The 24,270-nt window shown below is 39.2% G+C and overlaps 1 protein-coding gene across 3 annotated transcripts; it reads left to right on the plus strand.

The window, feature by feature from the left end:
* Window positions 1-974: 974 nt before the first annotated feature.
* spp1 (secreted phosphoprotein 1) lies at window positions 975-23,543 on the plus strand. 3 transcript variants are annotated; one of them, XM_040157866.1, is made up of 8 exons: window positions 1,084-1,096; window positions 15,019-15,284; window positions 18,758-18,829; window positions 19,022-19,066; window positions 19,141-19,197; window positions 20,043-20,171; window positions 21,013-21,369; window positions 22,249-23,543. In XM_040157866.1, the coding sequence occupies exons 3-8, from the start codon at window positions 18,776-18,778 to the stop codon at window positions 22,687-22,689; spliced, it is 1,083 nt and encodes a 360-aa protein (XP_040013800.1). In that variant the 5' UTR covers window positions 1,084-1,096; window positions 15,019-15,284; window positions 18,758-18,775; the 3' UTR covers window positions 22,690-23,543. The 3 variants fall into 3 exon arrangements, with proteins under 3 accessions (XP_040013798.1, XP_040013799.1, XP_040013800.1); XM_040157864.1 differs by lacking the exon at window positions 15,019-15,284 and having other exon boundaries at window positions 975-1,096; XM_040157865.1 differs by lacking the exon at window positions 15,019-15,284 and having other exon boundaries at window positions 975-1,096; window positions 21,013-21,363.
* Window positions 23,544-24,270: the final 727 nt, after the last annotated feature.

The following is a 24,270-nucleotide window of genomic DNA, read 5'->3' on the forward strand; positions in this document are numbered from 1 at the left end:
ATCTGTTTTTCCCTTCTCTTGTGTTTCTTGTGTCTCTCTTTCTCTCTCTCTGTTTGTGTCTGTGGGAGTGGCGAAACGCACCTTCTCCAGATTGCTTTATCCTACTCACCTGCTCCTCATCATCTCATCAGATCTGTAGTACTTAAACCCTGTTCCTCCTCTCACTCATTGACAGATTGTTCTGTTACCCAGTGCGTTCCACAACTCCCCTTGTCACTCAACCACGTTTCTTTGCCTTGCTTCTCCTGCCAGCATCTCATTCATCTGCCAGCCTTCCTCTCCAGCCCTGCTCCAGACACCAGTCAGTCCTCACAGCAGCTTGCCCAGTCATCCACATCCTCAACTTTAGCCTGCCTTCATCTTCAATCCTCTTCATCATCACCGACAACTCTGAATTTAGTAATAAATCTCTTTAAGTATTTGACAACTTGAGTCTGTGTTTTGCTTCGGGGTCACTATTATCATTGGTTGTGACATATGTTGCCCTCTGTCTCTGTTGGATGCGTAAAACTATTAAAACTATTAAAAAATATTTAAAAATAATAATCAAAAAATTAGATAAAGGGAAAAAATAAATACTGTTTACAAAAAAGGATTCAAATCAAATTCTAAATTGGGACCTTTTGGGGATAATGTATAAAGTATAGATGTAAAAAAAAACCTGTCACCCCCTATAGCTTCTCTTACATGCTCAATGAGGAAGTATTTCAGTGAGGAGAGACTGTTTAGCCACATTAAAGTGGATTTTGGATTTGTTGCAGTTTAATGCATTAATGCCGTTTAAAATGTCATATTTTGTTCCAATTTGTTGCGATATTTCCTTCCCTGCAATTTTGTTATTCAGCAGTAGCAGTAAAATCAGAGCTGAAATGATCAGATGATTAATCGATTAGTTTACTGACAGGAAATTATTCAACAACAATTTGGATATTGAATTGATTAATATTTTAAATGACTTTTTAGGTGAAAATTACAAAACACCTGCTCTAGCCTTTTAGATGTTTTATATGATAGTAAGTTCCTCTTAATGAGGCCAGTATCCTACATATTGAGTCATCCATCACTTTTCTACAGATGCAACATCTCATATACCGTGGTGAGTGTTGCATTTAATCAAAAAAGACTATTGCATAACATCTATATCTGTTTCTGCAAAGAGTTGCGAATCTAAATCCAGCTCCACCCTTACATAAATGCAGAATAGTATGAATTACATCCTTCAAAATCAACAAAAGACATAATATCTTGTCTGAAACGCATGCCAAACCAAACAGAGGTCTGAGCACAGATTTTCTGCTTGGATCGTAACGACTGTAGACATGAGAGTGCAATGCGTCAATCATTAAGTGGAATATAGAGCTTTATATGCGGGCAGACTTTATTGTGTTTTACAATCCCCCATCCCCTTCAACCCCCCTCTATCCGACAGAGACACACACACACACGCACACTTTGTCGTTGGCATTAATTAGAAGACGAATGTCTAGGAAAGGTTGTTAAGGAACCATCCTGAGCTCCTCACACAGACAGGAAGCTTGATGTATATTTCAGAGCTGTAATTCAGACACTGCGGTGCTTCATCTTGGTGCATGAAACTGATCCCAGTATAAAAACACTGGGATACCACCTTTTGCTGGGATTCATTTTATTTAAAACTATGATTCACCAGAGCTGGACAAATGTTCAGCGTTTAGCCGAAACTCTCTCTAAGCAGCTTTAAAAAAAAAGAAAAAGGTTTCTATATTTAGAGGTCCGTCATTACAAGAGACCATAAAGTACAGTACTGTAAGGACTTCAGATGTCAGAGCAGTACTCTCCTGAGCAAAATTATGAGTTGGCATAACATGTATGATGAAAACATAATGCTGCAGTGAAAACTGATTTTGTAATAAGAGAGGATTAGAGCCATTCGATGATGGCTTTGAAACAGGATATGACTCAAGAAGCTGATATTGTGACACATTTTAAGTTTGAGAAGGCAGAGGGCCGTAACTTTTTCTTTTCCAGACTATAAACAGAAATGAAGAAACACGCATGCATGCCAATAAAAATGTAAAGAATTGTGTCTGTCTCAACAAAAGGCAAAATTGAAACAAAAGACAGTTTCCTGGCATTACAGCAGCCTCAGAAAATTAATCAGAAGTATCTAATTTTAGATAAGTAAAGTTGCTGAAAGCCACACTGAAATACATTACATCACACAAGGAGAAAATTTACAAATAACTGCTCTAGAATTGTGAATGCACTCCAAGTACAACATTATCATATCAAGATCATGGCGCAGCATCATGCACTACATGACTACACTACACTACAGTACATTATTAATATTAAAGAATTGTGAGGAATAAAGTAGTTGGATGGACTTGTCAACAAACATGGTGCGTCCCAGGTCAAGAGAGGCAGTGCCATGGATGGGTGCCATTCATCTCTAAATCACTTTTAGCGAGGGAAGACTCGCTAGCTACCACCACTAGTTGTAGCTTTTACTGCAAAAAAATCAACAGTGGAAATTGTGAATTAATGCACATTTCCATCCATTACTGTTATACGAGTATTAGAAGTCAGTGATGTGAGCCAGACAACCTCCACTTTATTATAACAGTTTTATCATAAGTTAGTTTTGTCATTAGTGTCAGGATTGTCTTATGTAACTCGGTAAGGAGTCTTCTTTTTGCTAAAGCTAAACAACTACTCCATTAGCAGATATTCTGTGGTACTGGGTAGTAAAAGTCTTAAACATATTACTGTCCTTCTAATCATTTGATTTATTTACCACTGCAGGGCTGACTTGTATTAACATTTGCTTAAATTGGAGGAGCTGCCAACAGGCCCGATGTGCTTGTCGTTTTATTTCAAGGCCCCTGACTCGATTTTGCTGCGTCTTTGTCTCATGTAGGAATTCAGATAACCCTCTCCACTATGAGGAATTCTAGAGAGTTTTATTGTACAGCTCTCACCAAGTGCCAGTGGAAAAAGCTTCATAAAGAGTAGACACAGATGTACTGGTCTATATACAGACTGAACAGTTGGGATTGGCAGGAAACTCAGCGGCTTAGTGTCAGTGCCAGACTTCTGCAGAAAAAAAAGCGTCTGTAATTAGTAACAGACAACCTGCTGTAATGTCAGAATGAATCTTAAAGAGAGGGAAAACTACACACTGGAATAGTACAGGTCGAGGTGATTACACAACAGTTAAAGTATCTCAAAATTAAACTATGGCTAAATCTACATGAAAAATAAATGCTACTCGACAGAGGCACAAAGCAAAAACTGAAAATAAGCTTCAAATGTGTTTCACAAAAGTGAACTGAGACTAAATGAGTGCGGCCCTTCTAGATTACAAAATACTGTATGTCTGATATCTGATGAGCCTTTAATTGACTTGGTCCATTTTGTTAGCCATGCTAGTGATGTGGGATGGCCAAGTCAGTCTGTTGGTTTAAAACATCTCAACAAATTTTAGATGTACTGCCAAGAAATTTAGTAAAGACATTCATGCTGCCGACAGGATGAGCTGGAATAACTTTGGGAGATCCCCCTGAATTTTCCTCTGGTACCATCATCAGGTCAAATTTCAATTGTCCAATTCTTTGGTTTAGGACCAAATACCTACAAAACTAATGGCATTCCAATTAGCATCTGCGGTACTTATTAGCAGATGTTAGCATGCTAACTTGCTAAACTATGATGGTGAACGAAGTAAACATTATTTTTACATGTTAGCATTGTCATTGTGAGCTGTTAGCACGTTGAATTTAGCATTTAGCTCAAAGCACAGCCTCACGTAGCTGCTAGCATGCTTGTAGACTCAGTCTCGTTTGTGAATGACCTCATTCATGGTTTATAACAAGCAAAAGACATGAAGGCAACTGCAGGAAATTGTTTCCCTTGCTGTTTAACTGTATGTGGCCTGTCACATGTCAAAAACTGTAATCACCCACGAGGGAAAAAATGACTACTGTTGATGAGAGACTAAATAATTGAAGTGAATTTGAAAATTTGGGGATTGCTGAATATTATAAATTTTATTGATAGTGATCATCCCTACTGGGACAAACTGTAAATACAGTAACAACAGATATAATAGAGACAATTTTTATAGTGATAAATGTCAAAGATTAATTATACAGAATGTGAGACTTAGATAAGACTAATAAAACCATATACAAGTTGTTTTCCTTTTATATTTATACAAGAATGAGATGATTAGTATCTCCTCTTGCTTTTCAGCAGTATAAGCAGTGTAAAGACTGACTTAAGCAAAAAGTCTCAGATGTCTGCAACTCTCACAAAGCTGTGATAGCTCACTCTCATATAATTCTGCTCTTTACAGCTATGTTCAGAACCTGCAGCTTTATTCATAGAAACTCAGGGGGAAACTAAACGTCTGTTTCCATCTCACACCAGTCATCAGTTTCCCCACATGACAATCAACTTGCACCACTGCTGACAAACTGAAGGACAATACATCCCTCACCAAACCAGCATCTGCACAACCATTGCCATTTAAGCAAAGCTTGGTACCACCAAAATATATTTTCTTTGGTCGGAACCAAAGCTGACTTTATTGCTGTTGTCATATTTAGTCTATATAGGTTCGCAGTGACCATCTACAATCAAACCAGAGCTTGTAAACAGAGGTCACATGATGTACAAGCAGATTCTCTATTGGACAGAGTCGGATGACCTGTGAATGTGCCAGGTTTGAGATTTTGCAAACAGCAGAGTCACAGCAGAGTTAGCAAACCCCATAATCTTGTCTTAGCCTTGGTGTTAGAGGATGTTTCCTGCAGTTTGTTCTCAACAATATGTTCTCAACGGCACCACAGTCCTCTTGGACAGAGACTGACATTTTTAGCCATCTAAGAACCAGAATCCTCAGGATATGTTATATTATTATTCCGTTTAATAACCCCGTGACTGTCACATGACCCCTTCTCATATTAGCCATAGACCGCTTTGCTTTAGACAGGCGTTTTTAGCATCTAACCTTATGTTAAATTATTATCTCTGTATGTCTTTCACAGCACAGTGCTGATCTGACGACATTCTGTTGGCAGCTCTGTTATGTTTTCTAATTGCTTCAGGTCCCGTAATATGACTACTGACACTAAGAAATGTGTGTGCTGATTTCTAAAAGCAGGACTTGAAACTCCGGAGTGTTAAAATTCTTTGTTTTTCCCTTTGGTGGAATTTTTGTGAATGAAACACGGAGTGGAACAGGTAGCCTATGTGACAATTTTAGGGGTGTCAATTATGCGACTGATGAAATTTCACGAACACGTATGTCCTCATGAACAGTTGTTATTCATCAGGCTGAAAACAGTGACTTACGACTAATATGCACAGTTAAGAGAGTTTGATTAATCTAAATTAAAACACTGAGTAAACCTCACAGGAAAAGCTAAGACAGGTTTAAGATAACGATATGAAAATGTTCTTGCATGAGGCCCAATGTTTTTTTGTTTTTTTTTAATATGGATCATTTAGAATGCCTCCACACAGCCTCTTGCTCTGCCTGCGACCTCACCTGGTTCGGAAAAGAAATGAACAACTCAGTTGTTTTATATACAACCTCATTTGAAAGATGCAAAGGCATCTTTAGTGTCAACATTGGGAAAAAAAATAGTAAAGAAAATGAAAATAAAGCTGAACTTTTTTGCAACTGTTATAATATTATATAAGTAACCTAAAATTGACAATTATTAGTCAGGGGTACCTAGAAAGATTTTAGATGCTCTGTTTTCAAATGACCAGATGAAATCCTGTATCGACATGACTTGCACACATCCTAAAATGTGTGAGCAATGAAAGCCGTGCCATTCCAACGAGACATGCTGCTGGTTCCAGGAATTGAGAAACCAGTTTTATTGCCAAACCAGATAAAGGCAGTGAACATCCACCCAGTCACCCTGGAAACTGGGGGTGGAAACTAAGAATATTGCAGACCTGCAGTGTGCGTGCATGATTTGTGAACCCGTGGTCTGCAAGAAATCAGGAAGTGGTAAAAACTCTGAAAGAACAATATTGTTTTTTTCTTGTTCCAAGAGGAATATTGGCTATTTTATATTTCATTTGGAACATGAAAACCATGTCTGTCTTACAATCAGTACCAACATTCTAGATGAATTGTTTCTTACGTTGCCCGGTTTGGTCCTCATCCAGCTCAGTTTTGGAGCTCATCTCAGAGAGATGACTGTTTTTATGTGAGAGCTTTCCACCAGATTAAAAGCATTATTGTTACTGAGCTTGTGTTGCAGAGGCTTGCAGTTGGCTGTAATACGTGGCGAATAGGCAACTCCAACCATTTACAGCCAGGGCCTTGTCTGTTTCACAATGTATTCATTTCCTGCCTCAACAACCGTGGCTTACCCAGACTTTGATTAAAGAAGATGCAAAATTCAGGCAGAAACGATCCAAACTGTGGCCTGTTTCACCATTATTTTAGCTCAGTCTGTCAATCTAAAAAAAAACTTACATTTTAAGCATTCTTTATGTGACTGTAAAGATCTGGGAGAGTCTGTTCTTTTTTTTGTGAAAACAGAAGGAGTGGGGTCATGTTTGTTTATTGTGTGTGACCATTACTATTTCTCTTCTTCTTTTCCCTTCTTCTTTCTTTTCTTTTAGTTTCTCTCTTTATTTCAGTTTCTATGCACATCTGTCATTATGTTCTCCTCTTTTCTGAGGAACCACTTTAATGTGCAAATTGAGGGTCAGGTGACAGATGGAGACAGCCAATGCCTCCTAAGCTGATGATGGCCTACTTATATTGTAAGAAGGTATTCAGTGCAGGAGACTGTAAATTTCCAATACCCCTGTCAGTGACCCTCTTCTTGCACATTGTGTTGGTCATTTGAGAAGCAATGTTGCTGTGTGGGTGCTACTTATTTTTTATTGGCTGTAGAAGGGCTTTTGTGTGGTGCGTTTTGAAGGGTGGCAAGGGTAGGCAGAAAATCTTATTTGACCTTTTGACTTTTTCACTTCAGAAACCCCCAAGATATCAGAAACCGCCAACACTTCCTGCACTCAGCTGCTGGTGGGCAGATCCAGTGAGCTGCAGTCGAATTTGAGTTTACTGCTGCTTGCTGTTTCAGCTCACCGTTATAAAGTTCAGTACAGGAGCTGCATCTGATCAGAGACTAGTTAAAATGTTAAAAAAATCTATTTAAAAATGTATTTAAAATGTATTTACAATGAATATCTGACAGATCTCCGGTCCTTGGTTACCTCATCATGACTTTCAACCTCTTCCAGGTCAGAGTTCATTCATCTGAACTTTGCCCTGTGCAGTGCACTTCTCTTGTCGGCGGGTCTCCCATCTGAGCTCACAGGATCAGCAATGGGCTGTGAGGTGACTTTGGCGTAGTGGCTACACTCAGTATTGCAACCTCTGGCAGCATCATGTGATTCACACTGTACCAAAAAACATTTTCCCCATACACAATCATTAGAAAAGCAGAGACTTTTTTGACATGTGCTCCTAAATCAACTTTCATAGGCATTAATGGGCCTTAATCTTTAATTAGTTATCTCTAACTCCATCTTTGAACATATCTATCTCTTCTTTATACATCCATGATCCCACTTTGTTCTTCAGAGAATGTTTCTCCCTATAATAATGTGGACAAACTGTACAGACTGCATTTACATGTGGCTGAAATCAGATAACCAATCAGGATTCAATCAGTCTGATTGCATCCTGATTGCAATATGTTCTGCGTGCATTTGCGCACTACGTGCATTTACCTGAGTATTTCCTGATTAAGATAAGATATCCAGATATAGACTACATGCTAGTACCGGCTTGAAATAGAAATGTCAAAAAATAGGGATGGACAAAATAACAGGAACACCTGCACAAATGAATGCAATCCAATCCCAGAATAGAGATTTTGTAGGCATGGAAATTAACACTTGGAAATATTTTTGAAAACTGTCTTTGGCTATGTGTTTAAGAACACTCTGACATCTGTACAAAAACCAACATAACTGTGAGCTGTGTTGTTAGAAAATGAGACCCAGTGGAGTTACTATACTACACTATAGTTAGTATACAAAACAACTGACACTAAAAGTGTTGCATGCAAGTATATGACCACAAGGTAATAATGAAGTTCCATAGCTTTTCTTGAAAACAGCCGTTGCCTATGATAACTGAGCAAACCACTTCCGATAATAAAGAGCAAAGATGTACAGTAGTGCCAGCAGGGTTGAGTGTTGCATAAGCGCACATGACGAGCAGGTATAGAGTAAAACCATATACTTCATTATCCTCCCAAAATATGAAGCTGCAGGCAACATAAAATTGATAACTTATGATATAAAGAAGTGTTTTTATTCTTAGTCTCCTTTCTGTCTCTGGTACATGAACAAATCCGCTTCCAACCTGTCTCTTCGGCATTCTTTTTGCTGTATGGGCTGCAGTTCGGCGTGTGTACCATACAGTGTGTTAAGCCCTGAGGGAAAAACAGATTTCAGTCAGTCACCACCTGCACTGCTTAAAGCTCAGCTGTGTCACCCAGGGCTCAAGTGAGTTTTTAACTGGTTGTACATGCTTTCATTTCGTTTGTAACAGTTAGTTACAAACTAAACTTCCAGTTAGTTTTGTAATATATAAAAGCCCAGTAGGTGGGAGAAGGCAAGACTTTTTTCATGTCAGTCTTTGAAGTGCAGCATATGGCTGATTCTTGTAGGAAGTACTTACCAGTGTAAATTGAATTTGTATCGGTAGAAAAGATTGGTTCATTCATTTTTGGGCAGCCCTACAAAGATGCAGTTCAAAATTCCTGAAAAATCTGGTGAGCGGACCTTGAGTTAGAATTATTTTGTCAAAGATGACAATGTAGTTTACAAAATAAGAAGTCTAAAGCCCTGACAGTGGCTCCTAGAATTTTCAATCTAAATTCCACAATATGAAGGTGTTAGAAGAAAATATACTTGTTATTGTTGTCTTCAGAGCATGTGCAAAGTTTAGGGTAATCTGCTTGGTGAAAACACTTTTTTTTAAATAAATTTGCAGAATAGATGAGATGCAGCAAAAAGAAGTGAGTTTGAAGGATTTTCCTCCTCTGTCTATCCTTGTAAATTCAGTCCTCATAGAAATACAAAAACACAAATATGTACACTTGCACCACACGGACACACACACACACACACACACACACACACACACACACACACACACACACACACACACACACACACACACACACACACACACACACACACACACACAAACACACACACAGAGTCTGGGAAATTCCTTATCATAGCTGGATTCTCACTCTCCTCATTTATGTCTGTGTTATTTATTGTTTCCACTATTTGCCAGCCAGTGTTCCACGACATTTATAGTGTGGAGAGTGGGCTTGTGTGTGTTTGGATGTTGTTCATATGTTCATGTCTTTGAGTGTATGTGTGAAACTCCACAACAAGTTGTTCCGTCTTGACCAGTAGTGAAACCACATCTGATCTTTCTGAACATCCATTAACACTCACAGTAAGTGAAGTGAAAAATGTACAAATGCAAATAAGCAAAAAGTTAATGTGTGAGGTAGAATCTCCAGGCCTCCTAACATTAGCATACGGCAGTTCCAGGGTCCTGTCTCCTCTGGTAGCGCAGTCAACAACTGAGTGAAGTGGGGAGATTCTTGTCCAGCTGAAATCCCCAGAGATCCTGAAGAAAGCACTGGAGTCTGGAGTCTCGCGGCAACAGAGTAAACCACATCACACACAGTGGCTGGGTTAACTGAGGGGTGGATGAAAACAACATCCAAGATGGCGCGTGAGAACTCTCTGAATATGTAGTATGGATGTAGTCCACAGCTAACAGTTCAGTATGTTTTACTACTGATTCCAGTTGATTACCTTAAGGCTCTTTCCTGCCTGGCTCCCTGCTATATTTCAACCTTTTGGGTGGTACAATATGTATGACACGTAGCCCTGCCACAACTTCTAGCTTGTAGTGAGGTGCTTCTCTTGTACTCAAAAGACAGAATTAGGGTGTAGTGTTCAACTAGGACACTGATACTAAAAGTCAATAATAAAGGCCGAGTGAATACGGTCAACACAGTCAATTAAGAGATAAAAAATTCACCGTGTGCATCACGTTCATGTGATTTTTTTTTGTGTGCAAATGCGTGTCACACCTAGCTAGGTACACCTGGCTAAAACTAATACAATTTAATACAGAAGTCCTGCAATAAATCCTACCTTCATGTTGGTAACAATGTCTAGTTTTATTGAAATTATTTGAGAGGTATCGATTCAATGCAGCACAGCTTCAGTGTTGAGACAAACAAGGGTCTGTATATTAAAAAGTGAACCTTCATTACAACTCCACAGCAAGTATTTAAATACACACCAAATACCCCAGTAGCACATTACCCAGTATTATAGAAACTATTTACGACATGTTATTTGGTACATTACGTTACTCTGCAGCCTATTCTTTTTGTTTCAGGGGACAAAGGTCAGTGTTTGTCATGTCATGTGATGTCTAAGTTTTTTTTTTGTTGTTGTTGTGTTGTGACAGCGCCCTTCCTCTCCAAAGTCAAGTAGTAGTCTACACTCTAATCTAACTCTACTGGTAGTCATTTTTAATCATGTTACTTTTTTTTTTGTTTTTTTTTTATTTTGAAGTCAGAGAGTCAGAGAGTGACTGACTTTTGGTCACACAGGACACAGGACTGTGAACCTGTGACAGGACCGGAGTCTCAGAGACTCTGGTTTTACAGTAACAGTACACATCAGATATTGACCTAACCTTGCTTCCCTTTGTAAACCTGGATTGTATGATGCAATACCGTCTTTCACCACACAGCATGTCTGACATCTATTAGCCATTGCAACACAGAGGGGCACTGTTTCACTCATTTGAAGAAATACAATGAGAACTACATAGTTGGCTGTAACAACAAAATAAATGTTCCAGTTGAATCTATACAATCTCAATAAAGCACTTTGCTGTCCACTATGCTATAATTCTGTTTTTGTTACTTATGTTTCTTAACTGATGTGAGTCAAAACAGAGACAATAAATGTTATGACAGTGATCAGACTGACATAGTGGTGTGTTATTTTGTGGTCGTGCTGCTTGCTGGAAGGTGAATCAGTGTTTAATGGTGGAGTGTGGCAGATTGTCACTATAAATAATTTATTTCAATACACACACACGCACACAAATACATGTCGGAAGAATGCAATAATGTGAGCACGTATAGACAAAAAAAGACATACACAGAAAAAGACACAAATGAAGGCAATGAACATGACACACTGAGATATCTACTTAACACAGGGGCACACAAGCAGAGAGTAAGAGATACAAACATACACCTATAGATAAAAAAAAACCTTGACAGTGTAAATATTAGCCCACTTGATCTGTTTGTAGTTGTACTTTGGTCCTTTTTGGGACAATTTTATTGAACTATGAAACGACATTTTTGTTTTTTTTCCAAATAAACATTTTGCACCACCAGTTCACACCATTCATTTGTTTTTGTTCCCAATGTTGGAAACTGTAGGGGGGCTTACAGGAGACTCAGTGTCCCAGACTATTCCATCCACTCATCACGTTTGATGTTTTTATTGATTTTTTTTTTTTCTTTGTTGCTGCAGCAGTTTGTCTTAGCTGGCGTTCTCGTCTTCTTCAGGCTGTTTGGTGTCACTGGTTTCTTCTTTATTAGGTTTACACACACACACAAACACAGACACGCATTTACACGCAAATAATCACATGAACGTGATGCACAAGGTGAATTTTTTAACCCTTAACTGTCTGTGTTGACCGTATTCACTGTCTTTGTTATTGACCTTTAGTATCTGTGTCCTAGTTAAACACTACCGGCTAATTCTGTCTTTTGAGTACAAGAAAAGCTTGTAGGGCTACATGTCATACATGTCGTACCACCCACAATCATATTCTGTGACAAAAAAATGCCTCAAAAATTTTAATTGAAAAACAAACAAAAACGACAGAATAAGAAGTCAGTCAGCTACCCTGACACAGGGTCATACAAGTTATTGAAGGTTAATGAGGGGGATACACAGCAACTCTTCAACATAGACATCTTTAAAAACAAATACTAAAAAGTTGTATAACCTTCAATTATCAAACCGCAACAGTTCACCTGGCTCATACGAGACTGAGCAGAATGCTACGCTGCGTTTCATGTGCAACATACCTCAGTGCGTCGGTAGAAGAAGAAAACTTTGATTTGAGCAGTTGCGTAATTGTATGTTTGTGAGTCTTGAGGCCTCAGAACACATCAAGCTGTCAGACTTCAACATGTCTGTACCATCAGTCTGATGACACACTCTGTTACTGTAATCAAACTGTCAGTGTTGGTGTGTGTTAACTCAGTGACTAACGGTTTCGATAGATGAATCGAAACAAGTGTGTCTTTTGTGTTTGATTAGAATATTTTGGGTTAAGACCAAATACCTGCAAAGCTACTGTTTCCATCATCCTTGGCTGTACTTAGTGTTTAATGCTAATTAGCTAATGTTAGCACACTGACGTGCTAAACTACGAAGGTGAAAATGGTAAATATTATACCTACCAAACATCATGTTAGCATTATCATTTAGCGCATGTTAGCATGCTGGTGTTAGCATTCAGCGCTAAGAACCGTTGTGCATAGGATCAGTCTCACAGCCTGGCTTTGGACCTGTTATACTCTCGGGGCAAATCAATCACACTGTCAATGCTACACACATTTGATCGACTGATCAACTGAACACTATTTTAACGTGGAATTTTTGAGAGAATATTAATAAGGCCTGTAATGTCAATAACAACATGCAAGCATTAATGCACAAGCACAGTACATAATACATAGCTACAAAAGAAAGTAAGCTAGTTAAAGATAGATCAAAAATCTAAAAATATGTAGGTATGTGTGTACAGGTGTCTGGTTGTATCTGTCAGTGCATTTTGTTAAGAACTCTGCTGCTCTGCATGAGAGTATGTGATTATGTATAGACATCAACACAGACAGACTCAAACATTTTACTGTAATTACTGGTTGAATCAAGGAGACACTAACCACACGAACCGATCAGATTTAATGATTCTGTCGTCTGGACAATTACATGAGAATTCAGAGAATGCATGTATGTCTGGATCCCATTTGTGACTAACTTTTATCTTTAAATAAGTTCAGCGATCTTTGTGTCATTTATGAATTTAATTTAAGGTATAATGGCCAAATGGCGAACAGCAATCAAATTCCTGCTGGATAATAAATATTCAGATTTGAAGTAAGTTTGAGGTGATGAAAATACTGCAAACACTTTAGGTAGTAAGGAAATAAAAAAGAATTGTCTTAATAACTGCACATTGCTCCAACACATACTGTATCTGCACTTCAGAGGGATCACAAAAGACACTCAACATAGATAGCTTAAGCAGAAATCATAAATTGTTTACTAGTTTTTTCCTTTTATCTATAAAGACATAATGAAACAAATATTGAGTCAATTAACGTCAACAGAAGATTTATTTTCATATTCAGAGGAAAAACTTACATCCTTTATTTGTGACACAAATATGCAACTATCAGGAATTGTTAATAACATTTCAGTCAAGACTTAATCTGGATGACATCACTATTTGTGGCCAGAAAGCGCAAAATAAAGAGTAGATTCAATTCGTCATGTATCTGTTTAAGTAATTACCACCTCACCTTGAATCACCTGGCAGTGAGTCAGTGGGTCTGACAGACTCACTGAGTTTTCTTTAGATCAATTTTGTGAACAAATTCCCCAGCCCTAGGGGATGGCAATGTCGGTCTGTCAGTCCACCGCTTTGGTCCAGGCTGAAATATCTAGAACTATGGATTTGATGTTGGGCCATTACTGAACCCCCATTAATCATGACAGTTTTCATCATTTCCCCATGCGTCCAGAAACCGTCTCACCGAACAGATTCCCTTCGTTTTAACAAAAAAGTAACAATTCCACGACGATTTTGAAAGATGCATGAAGATATACACCCCTCCCCCCACTTACCAAGGTCCAGTTACTAGCTTTAAGTATAGCTTTCAACTGCATCTCATGGTCTTCATCAGTTGATGTGATTGCTCATTTTTTGTGGAGACGGCACAGGTGTTATCACATAACCAAAGCATGGAATTTAAGTCATGTGATAACAGGAAATGGTACCCAATGTCTGTTCAAAGACGGTCTCTGGTCTCATGAGTGTCCCACCTGAACTTTCTGCGGCAGTCCATGACTCCTGGTCGATTACCTTTGACTGCTGCCCTGTGGATACTATGATCAGTTCTCGCCTGTTCACAGACAGCTGATGTTGCCTTTTTCCAATGTTCATTCAGTTTCATAATGTTACTGTTATTATGACATAACACAATGATGCTGGTAAGGACAGTAAAATAATCATCCTATTTGTTTCTATATATATATATATATATATATATATATATATATATATATATATACCATCCTATTAACTTATTAATTACACGCTTACTTATGGATTACATTAGTTTTGATTAGTTTTACTTTATTTCCGTATCTCTGCTCTATCCTTTCCTTTATCTGGTCTGGTTCTAACATAGAGTTACACACACAGGAAAAAAAAATAAAATAAAAAACTAACTAAAAACTTTCCCTACCCTTGTTTGACAGTTTGAGACAAATCTGTCTGGTGTCACAGACAAATTCTCAATTACCCAGAGAAACCTCAGTCATATGATTTTCCTCTGTCTGTGAGGAAGCTGAATCACTGTCATACCACTGCCACTATATGCTGCTATTTTCCCCAGAGCCTGTCACTACAAGTCCTTAAATTAACTAGACACACTAAGATTGAGTGTGTGTGTGTGTGTGTGTGTGTGCCTGCGTGTGTATGAAAGAGATGAAAGAGAAAAAGTACATTCACATGCTTCTGTCTGGGCTGTATGTGTCTGCATGTCTTTATCCATGTATTCGTCTTTGCATTGTGTGTGTGTGCATCTTTGCATGTGTGTATTTGCCCCCACACCACCACAGCACCAACCACAGGAAGAGTGGGAGAGGGAGAGGAGAGGTGGACCACGGAGCGGTTAACCTCATGACATCACAAGCTCTGAGCTGATTGGCTGCTGCCAGAGGCTAGAGGGTTTATAAACCTTGCCTTGGTCTCAGCAGCACCATCACCGAGCAGCAAACAACATCCAGGGAAAACCAGGAGATAAACTCAAGAGTCTGTCTGTTTCTGCTTGACGTCCCTGCAGCCGCTCGAAGAACTCCCAAAGCTTCCTCCAACTGCAAACAAGGTCAGAATGAATATGTATCACACTGAATGTTATTTTTACTGTGTACACTGTTTGGTTGGAGTTTTTCTGCAGCACCGGTGGTGTGATGAGAGGTGGGAGCGCAGGTTAATATTTATACAATACGCTGGAGCTTGAAGAATGCAACATTCAGAAAAAGTTCTTTCATGCATGTGAAATACACATCTTAATGGTATAGCATACAGTGTTATTTTAGACAATAATGTGCTTCCAACTTTGCAGCAACAGTTTGTGTTGGGTCCTTTCCTGTTTTAACATGGCAATGCTCCTGTGCAGAAAGCCAGCTCCATATAAATATAAAAATAGTATTCCAAGTTTGGTGTGGAAGAACTTGACTGGCCTGCACAGAGCCCTGACCTCAACCCCATTCAACACCTTCGGGTTGAGCTGGAACACTGACACTGACACTGAGAGTCAGACCTTAATACCCAACATCAGTGTTGGGCCTCACTTATGCTCTTTTGGCTGATTGGGAGCAAATCCCTGCAGCCAGGTTCCAACATCTTGTGGGAAGTCTGAAACCAGAAGAGTGAAGGCTAAGCCCATGGTTCTGAAATCCCATGTCCAACTACTGTATCTCGGTGAACATGCCAGGTGTCTTTTGGCCATACAATGTGTGCTCCTTTTGGATTTCTTCTAGGTACATTGTGAATGCAGGTAATCATTGCAAGTTTTACAAATGTGGTCCAGAGCTACACTGCAAAAATGTCTCTTAACAAAAATATTCAATTTTTTATTTTCCTCTTAATCTTTTTTTCGCTTGTAATTAAGCCCCAAAAGTCTTACTTTCCTAAAAACAAGTGAAAAAAAAATCCTATTTGTTGTGATTAGTTAAACTCAGTTCCAGTACTAATCAGCTTCTTTTAAATGCTTTTAAAAAGCAGATGTCATTTGTTTCGATTCTAGCACTGTTAACTGCTTCATATAGTGTGGTTTCCAGATACGGACACTCATTTTCTAGAAAATATGTATAACCAGTTAGCAGAGTTTGGTCTCATTAATAGTCAACTATGATCATTTTGCAGTATACCATGGTGTAAAATTTCATTTCTTTGGAAGATATGGAGGAATCCATCCAAGTTTTCTAACAAACTCCAGCTTCATTTGAATTTTTTTTTTTTTTTTTCTGAACAGCAATTGCACAATACTACAAAAAATTAAAAGTCAGTGTCGAGCAAACTTGCATGAAACCCACAGAAGGGTTTGGTTATCCGCTGTAAACACGCTGCAGTTTATTGCAGTTAATTATGAGTTCTTTTTTAAGATTTTACGGTTCGCGGAAGTCCGCCTGTGATTGCTCGGAGGCGGTTTGATTGGCTGATTAGTGTCACAGTGATACCAGGACAGGAAGGGGAGGCCGTGGGCAGCAGGAAACTAGCCTCTTTATTATGTGTCACATGACCAGGACAAGCCCTTTCTAACCACACCAAATAAACACACACTGATTGACCTTCAGCACAGTCAACAGTGCTTTTTACTGAAGTGCTTCAGAGAGTTTTAGAGAGGTGTAGATTCTTCTTGTAGATCTTTAGTTTTTATAAAGAAAAATCAAATTCCCTCAGGGTTTCAGGTTAAATTAAGCTCTGAATCAAAACTTAAAACTGAGTTTTTTGATCCTTTTCTCTCCCTCGTCCAACTGATTGTCTGGTCCAACATGGAAGTAAATAAATTACAGAAGACTTGAGTGTGCATTAAACATAGTTGAATGCTCTTCAGTCTGCAAAGAATAGTGTAACAGATGGTTCGAGCCTGAGAGAGAGACGGTGTACAACTATATAACTATAGACTAACTAGTGAAGTGTTTGAGTTTACCTGGTAGCGAGGTGTCATCCTGTTAGACCCCTCAGTCCACTTTCAAAATAAGAGCTGGTACAGATATGTTTCCTGGTTGATTTCTACTATATGACTATAATAAATAAGAACAAAAACAAAACAGCACAAATCAATAATCATGGTAAGAATCTGAGACAGTGGTGTTTGTCATTCACCAGAGGGAGCCACCTAAAGTTAGTTGTCTACATTACTTAAAATTCAAAATTGCTAAAATCATATTCCATAGGTTTGATGATGAACCAGCCTAACTGTTTTCCGCTTCCTCTAGTTTTTATACTAAGCTAATCAACTGCTAACTTTAGCTGCATTTTTATCGTAAAGATATGAGAGTGGCATCAATTATCTCATCTAACATTAAAACAAGAAAGAAAATATGTTTATTTCCTATCAAATTATACCTTAGAAGACTAGAGGACCAGACAAAATCCTATAATCCTAGATTCTTAATGTCAAAACGTGAATGCTATGCTTGTGAGGAGCCTTTGTTGACATAAAACATTCCCTAGCCCGTAACTCCAGATTAATTTTAAACCTAATTCTAGTCTTAACTCTAAAACCACATCTTAATCTTCAACCAGCCCTAGTGAGGGCTGGACAAAAATTCATCACTTTACACAAACCTCCTTAAACTCCTCACAAAGACGGACGTACAGAATTACACACATACATACGGTCATAAGGGCGTCTGTCATGTTTCTGCCGCACTGTGGCTTTCCAGTTCTAACCTGGGGAATTACATAGTATAGAAAGAGTCCATCATTAAAAATAGAAGCAGACACTCAGACTGCTCCTCCCACAGCATACACAAAAAGTAGAGCCACGGTAAGGGAGAGGGAAAGAGAAAACATGATGTTTTCTAAAGCTGCAGTTACCAAGGTTTATACCTGCAGTGAAAAGACTGATATATAATACTGATATTTGCTGATATATATAAAAATTACTCTAAAACTCCACTTCAGTAAAAGTACCTACAAGTTACTGTTTGTCAATATATCCCATGAAAAGACCAACACCAGCAAGAAACTGATGCCATAGCACTCCAATGTATTAAAAACACACTGTTGCAGTTAGTGACGTGTTCCATTTCAGGGAAATCAGAAAGTTTTGTGGGACAGACAAACACATGGTTAGTATTAGTATTTTAAATGGGTTTTCTGGCAAATAGAAAATTACAGAATAACACCAGATTTATCCATTACGTGCCATTTTCTTGATGCTAGTTCAGCAGTTTTTTCTTATTCTATCTTGTTTCCATTTACTATAAATAAGAATCCTCAAACAAAACACTGAGTTCAAGTGGATTTCTGCCTGATTTCAAGACAAATATGTCCACCGGCTTACAAGAAGGTGCCATAAGTTTGTAGTTTTTAGTATTATGTTTGCAGCACAAACAGGGTGGCCTCCATTTTTAGGAATGAATCTTGGCGAGAGGATTTACTGACGAGACTTGCAGCTTATTTGTGATTTGACATGTCATTGTGATTCCTGTGAAGTTATGGCCTCCAGGCGAGTATTATGGTGCTCAGTGTATTGTGATTATCCTTTATTGTTTCATTGTTTTATGCTACCATATTTTATTGTGTAACTTCAACCTGCGTGTTTCTTTTTTTCTTCCCATCCAGACACCAAACTGTGACACAATGAAAGTGGCTGTTGTATTCATTCTGCTCTTCGCCACAGTTCTCTGCCGACCGGTGAGTCGTTTTCTCTGACAAGTCAAAACTTGAAGATAACTTTTGAGTGAGAGCATCATCTTTGTTTTTAGCTAAAATTACATTTCTAACATTAATTTGAATTGATTTTGACATTCATTTTGGTTTATTTACTTGATTTACCCAGTTTCTGATTCATTTTGTACACATATGTGTGTTTGTTTGCTTTTCTAGGCGAGAAAAGTTTCTGACAGCAGTTCAGAGAGCTCTGAAGAAGTGGTGAGTATCTAGAAAGGGGGGTGGGGGGGAGAAAGCGAGAGAGAGACATCCATGCTGACTGATGTTGTCCACAGGTGAAACAATCAGAAGTTCCAGCCATCAAGACACAGGAGGGAGAAGCATCCGTACAGGTAAAAAATTACTTCACTCCATCCATTTATTCCTTTTTTCAATCTGCTCTTCTCTTGTCATATTCTATTTTCATTCATTTTTCCTTTTCTCTCCTCTACTCACTTCTCCAATCTCTTCTTCTGTGTTTTTTCTCTTATTTCCTCCTCTCAGTACTTTTTCCCAATCTCTCTGGTTAGGAATTACCAATCAGGCAAAGCAGGCAACTGCCCCAGGGCCCTAGACCCCCAGGGACCCACAAAAGACCCAGGTTTAACTTGTATTCTAAATTCAGAATATGCAAAGCTAAAGCACAGAAATGAAATTGGTGATCCTGATATTGTCAGGGTTATTTCAGGCTGGACTTTATATTTTTAACAGAAAGCCTGAGTTACAAACTGGAGGTGTAGAGTTTGAAACCTGTGTGTCAATGCACAAAGAGAGAGAGGAACAGGTGGTCAAAAGGGGCACAGTAGTCTGTTTTTGCCCCAGGGGACCATAGTGGGTTAATCCATGATTCCCTGTTGTCTGTTGCCTCCCTCATCACCTTAATTCATAAGAGTTCTTTGGAACTTACCACCTCAGAGACCAAAGAGCTGTGTTAAGGGGGAAGGCTAACGTCTGTGATGTGATACCCCTCACCAGCTTTTTGAGACCCTGGGAATGAAAGGGCAGGTTGTTGCAGAACATTTTAGCAGGAGCCACAGCCACCTCAGATGAGAGCAAAGAGAGTTCAGACAAGGACATGGTTGTTGAGTTGTCTAATCAACAATTAAATTCAAATCAATAATAATTTATCAGAACTGCTGATCTTGACTACACTTCTGGTGAAGTTTTTGACTCTGTGTATTAATGATTTTGGCTGCAGGCGGCAGCAGAGGTCACATCTGACAGCGCAGACCCAGCCTCAACCTCAACCCCAGATACAGTCACTGTCACCAGTGACAGCGAGGACAGTGACGACAGCGATGACGATGAGGATGAATCAGAGGAAAGTGTGAGTAAAAACTTAGCAGTAAAGAGTCTGGCTCCAAATACAGCACAGAGTTCATGTTTTTTCTAAATGTTCGTGGACATTGTTGGCTGAATCTAACAAATAAGCCTCGGTTATTAAATCTCCAACACGAAAAGCCATCAAGCAGCATAAATAGAATTATGAATGGTCTGTGCTACAACAAGGGAAATTCATTGTAAGATAGTTATGAATAATATTGTAGGATGATCATTGAATTACTAATACTAGCAAAGTTCTTCAGATTGTAATTTTTTTTCTTGTTTGTGGATGATTGTTGGTAGTGAGGGCCACTGCCTGTGTGTTTGCATATGGGCTGCATGTGTAGGAGTGGAAACACTTCATTTACATGCCTGTATAATAGTCTGTATATACAGAATGTAGCCTACTCACTTATGAGACCAGCGATTGTCCAGACACTGCATCATATACAGATGTTAGAGGTTTCTGATCCGCGATAGTTTATAATTATTTTTAATTTATCATAACCACAGTTTGCTCTCAGGATCAGAGACCAAAACTATTTCTGCTGGATGTTGTTCATTGCCAGCTTTGACAAACCCTACTGGCACGATGATAAGTTTGTGTACTGTTTTCCAACAGAACCTTCTAATATTCTGGTCTTCTATTACATAATTTCAGACAGGAACAGTAGTAAGATAGTAAATGATATTTTAAAAGCCATGAGCCACACAACTGGTGACACAACAAAAAATTTCACCTCAACCCTAACCTTAATTTCTGATCCTGCTACCTGCATGGACACCAAATCACATTTATACTCACCAATCCTCTGACAGCTCAACTCTCACCTCTGTGTCTTCAGGAAAGTGAAGAGGAGGATGAGGACGATGAATCCAGCGACAACTCGGAGTCGGGCGAGGCCTCCACCCCGGCTCCAACGACTGTCAGCCCCGTGGTCGTCACAGAGGAGTCCGTCAGTGAAACCACTGCAGGTCCCATCGTGCCCACCATTGTCACCGACGAGGAAACAGCCCGAGGCGACAACTTGGGAGGCTACCCCAGTGACTACAAATCCATCGTCTACGTGGAGGACAAATCCTACCATAAGATTCCTGCTCCCTACAAGTCCTATGAGTTTATCATCACAGGAAAGAAAATGGCCGTCGACATGATTGATGGCAACGAGGTGGAGAAGTCACCAAAGGTGTACAAGGTACAGGTTAGTTTGAGCTTTTTTGAGAGTGACAGACCATCAGTAGAGTCCAAATTAAAGCAGGTGTGGTATTAGGCGATGTAGGACGTGCTGTAGTACGTAATTACCACAAATGCATAGCTGGAAACTCGACTTAAAGGTCAGTCAAAATAACAAGTAAACATCGATTTAGACTGAAATTACTGTAACTACAGTCAATGAAAGTGAAAATGTAAAAAAGAATCTTTAAAATAAAGAACACATACTGCACAAACGGCCCTCAGTCCAGAATTCAGTGCTAGTTTTAAAAAGCTTTCCTTTGAATAGTTTGTTTACCTGGAGTCTGGAGTTGCCAATTTCTGTCTTGATATATATTTTCCAGTCCTTTAGTACAGCAGGGTGTTGAGAACTGACAACCTTATGCAAAACTGCCATTATCCATGTGTAAGCACTCTTGGATAGTATTTACAATATGGCGGACAAGAGCTAGTGCTTAAAAATGTAGATAAAACTTTACGAAAGAAAACTTAAACATATCAACATGTAAATCAGCTGGACAAATGCCATTCACTAGTACTTCAACTAGCATTATAAACTGCTTTCAGCACTTGCACTTCATGTGAAATGTCAGCAGCTTTCAGTGCTTGTACTTCAGCGGACACTTCAGCTCCTTTCACTCCTTGCTTACGCTGTAACTGAAACCTTCAGCTTCTTGTATCACATACACTATAACTGACATTTCAACTCTTTCCAGCACTTTCACTTCATCTCTTTTCAGTGCATGGTCAAATAATTTTAGCACCTCACTTCCATTCCTTTCTAACTGCCAGTTAGAGTTTTGTATTTATGGTTGACTTACTTATGAATCTAACAAATCCTCTCATCCCGCCTCTACCTCACCTCCAGGCTCTTCAGGTCCACTCTGACATTCTGGAGGAGGACACCAGCACACCTGAGATGGAGAACCAGGGCCTGGATGCCTCCTCCGGCACCTCTCATGACCAGGACCTCAGCCCCCGCCAGGCCTCCCTTCCAGAGGAGCAGGAGAGCGCTAGCACCGGCGAAGTGAGCACCAGCGACACCACGAGCAGCGACAGTGAAAGCTCCAGTGCCCCACAGGAAGAGGAGGAGGAGGACCAGAGCGCCAGCACCACAAGCGCCAGCGCCAGCGCCAGCACCAGCCAGGAGTCCGAGGACGAGGAGAGTCAGAGCAGTGAGGAGGCCACGGCTACACCCGGAGCCTCCGACAGTGACTCAGATGAGAGTGACAGCAGTGAGAGTGATTCAGATGAGGGGGCGGGACCTGACACCACCACTGACATCCCAGTGGTCATCACTGCCAAATAAGCACCACACATCAAGGAAAAGGTGTGGATGGTGGTGTCACATTCACATAAAGAGTGCATGCTGCATCCAGGTGCAAAAAGCCCCCTCTCGAGCCACTTCCCACTGCAAGGCCAAACAGGGACAGCCAAGGCTTAATTATCATTACTTTATATTATGTTCAGCCAATATTTCTGTGATTATTAGTGCATCATTTGTGAAGAAATGCTTTTTCTGATCAGTTATATTTAAATAAACCACTAACTCTTTACATCCTGTGGTCTAGTTGTCATGGTAAACCCCATGTTTGAACCCGCAGGGGAAAAGTGGTTGATGTAATTTCAAGGATGTTGAAACTGACGACTGGTACCTACAACAGGAGGTTGACTGACCTCATGACCCTGTCCCATCCCCTTCTCCCCACTTTTACTACAGGGAAAAAAGGTCAAAACCAGAAAAGAACAAAAGGACAAAGTTGAGAACATATATCTACACTAGCACAACAATGCAATTAGTCAATAATAAATAACTGCAATATGCAAACCTACATTGTTTTTTGCTTATGAAATAAGAGAGAAAGTACACAGTTTATTTAAATATTTGTAATCATTTCAAGCATTAAAAAATTAAAATTGACATTAAGTCCTACATGTGCTGCCTGTGTGCCTTAGCTTTGTTGCTCGCTAGTATAAAATCTGCTGTTGTAGCTAAAAGGATGTAAACAAAGAGAAACTCTCCATCCTGTACAGAGTTTAGTCAGGTATAGATGTAGTACACACATACATACAACACAGTCCAGTTCATTTGCACAATTCCTACCTACACTACATGTTGTTTGTCTCATGTTTTTTACTGTAATGTATCATATTGTACCATTCTAAAATATTAATAAAGGTCTTTTTCATAAAAAAAAGAGATAATTTTTGTGTCCCATTGTTTTAGATGCAAAGACAGGAAGGATGCTGACAGAGAAGCTGACAGAAAGAGCTGAATATGCAAAGCACAAGAGTTTAAGTGGAGACCGCAAGCGACTGAAATTTGCTCTAGAACCTGACCCAGCCTTTACTTTAAAGGAAATACACTTTCTGAAACCAGCTGAGAAAATGAATGCCACTCATGTCTGTGTGATACCTATCGAGCTGTTTGCGCTGGTTGAGACAACAATACTCAACAATTTCTCCCTGATTAAGTCTTTATTCCAAGCTAGGCTCATCGCCTCCTAACTCCAGCTCCGTGTTTATCACACAGACAACAGATTGATCTCCATATTTCACTAGGGACAAGAAAGCAAATACATAGGTTTCCCAAAAAGGCTAATTATTCTTGCACAGCATGCATGTACAGCATTTGGGGAAAATGAAGTGCATTCAGAGAGTATGCAGACCCCTTCATTTTTTTCACATTTGGTTATTTTGCAGCCTTATCATAAAATTGTTTAAATTAATTTTTTCCCTCATCAATCTACAGTCAATACCCTGTAATGACAAAGCGAAATCAGCATTTTAGAAATAAAAAATTTTAGGGGGAAAAAAACTCTGTTTTTGCTTTGTCAATACAGGGTGTTGACTGTAGATTGATGGCAGAAAAAAATGATTGTAAAAGATT

This window comes from Xiphias gladius, chromosome 20 (assembly GCF_016859285.1).
Source record: "Xiphias gladius isolate SHS-SW01 ecotype Sanya breed wild chromosome 20, ASM1685928v1, whole genome shotgun sequence".
Lineage (NCBI taxonomy): Eukaryota > Metazoa > Chordata > Actinopteri > Istiophoriformes > Xiphiidae > Xiphias > Xiphias gladius.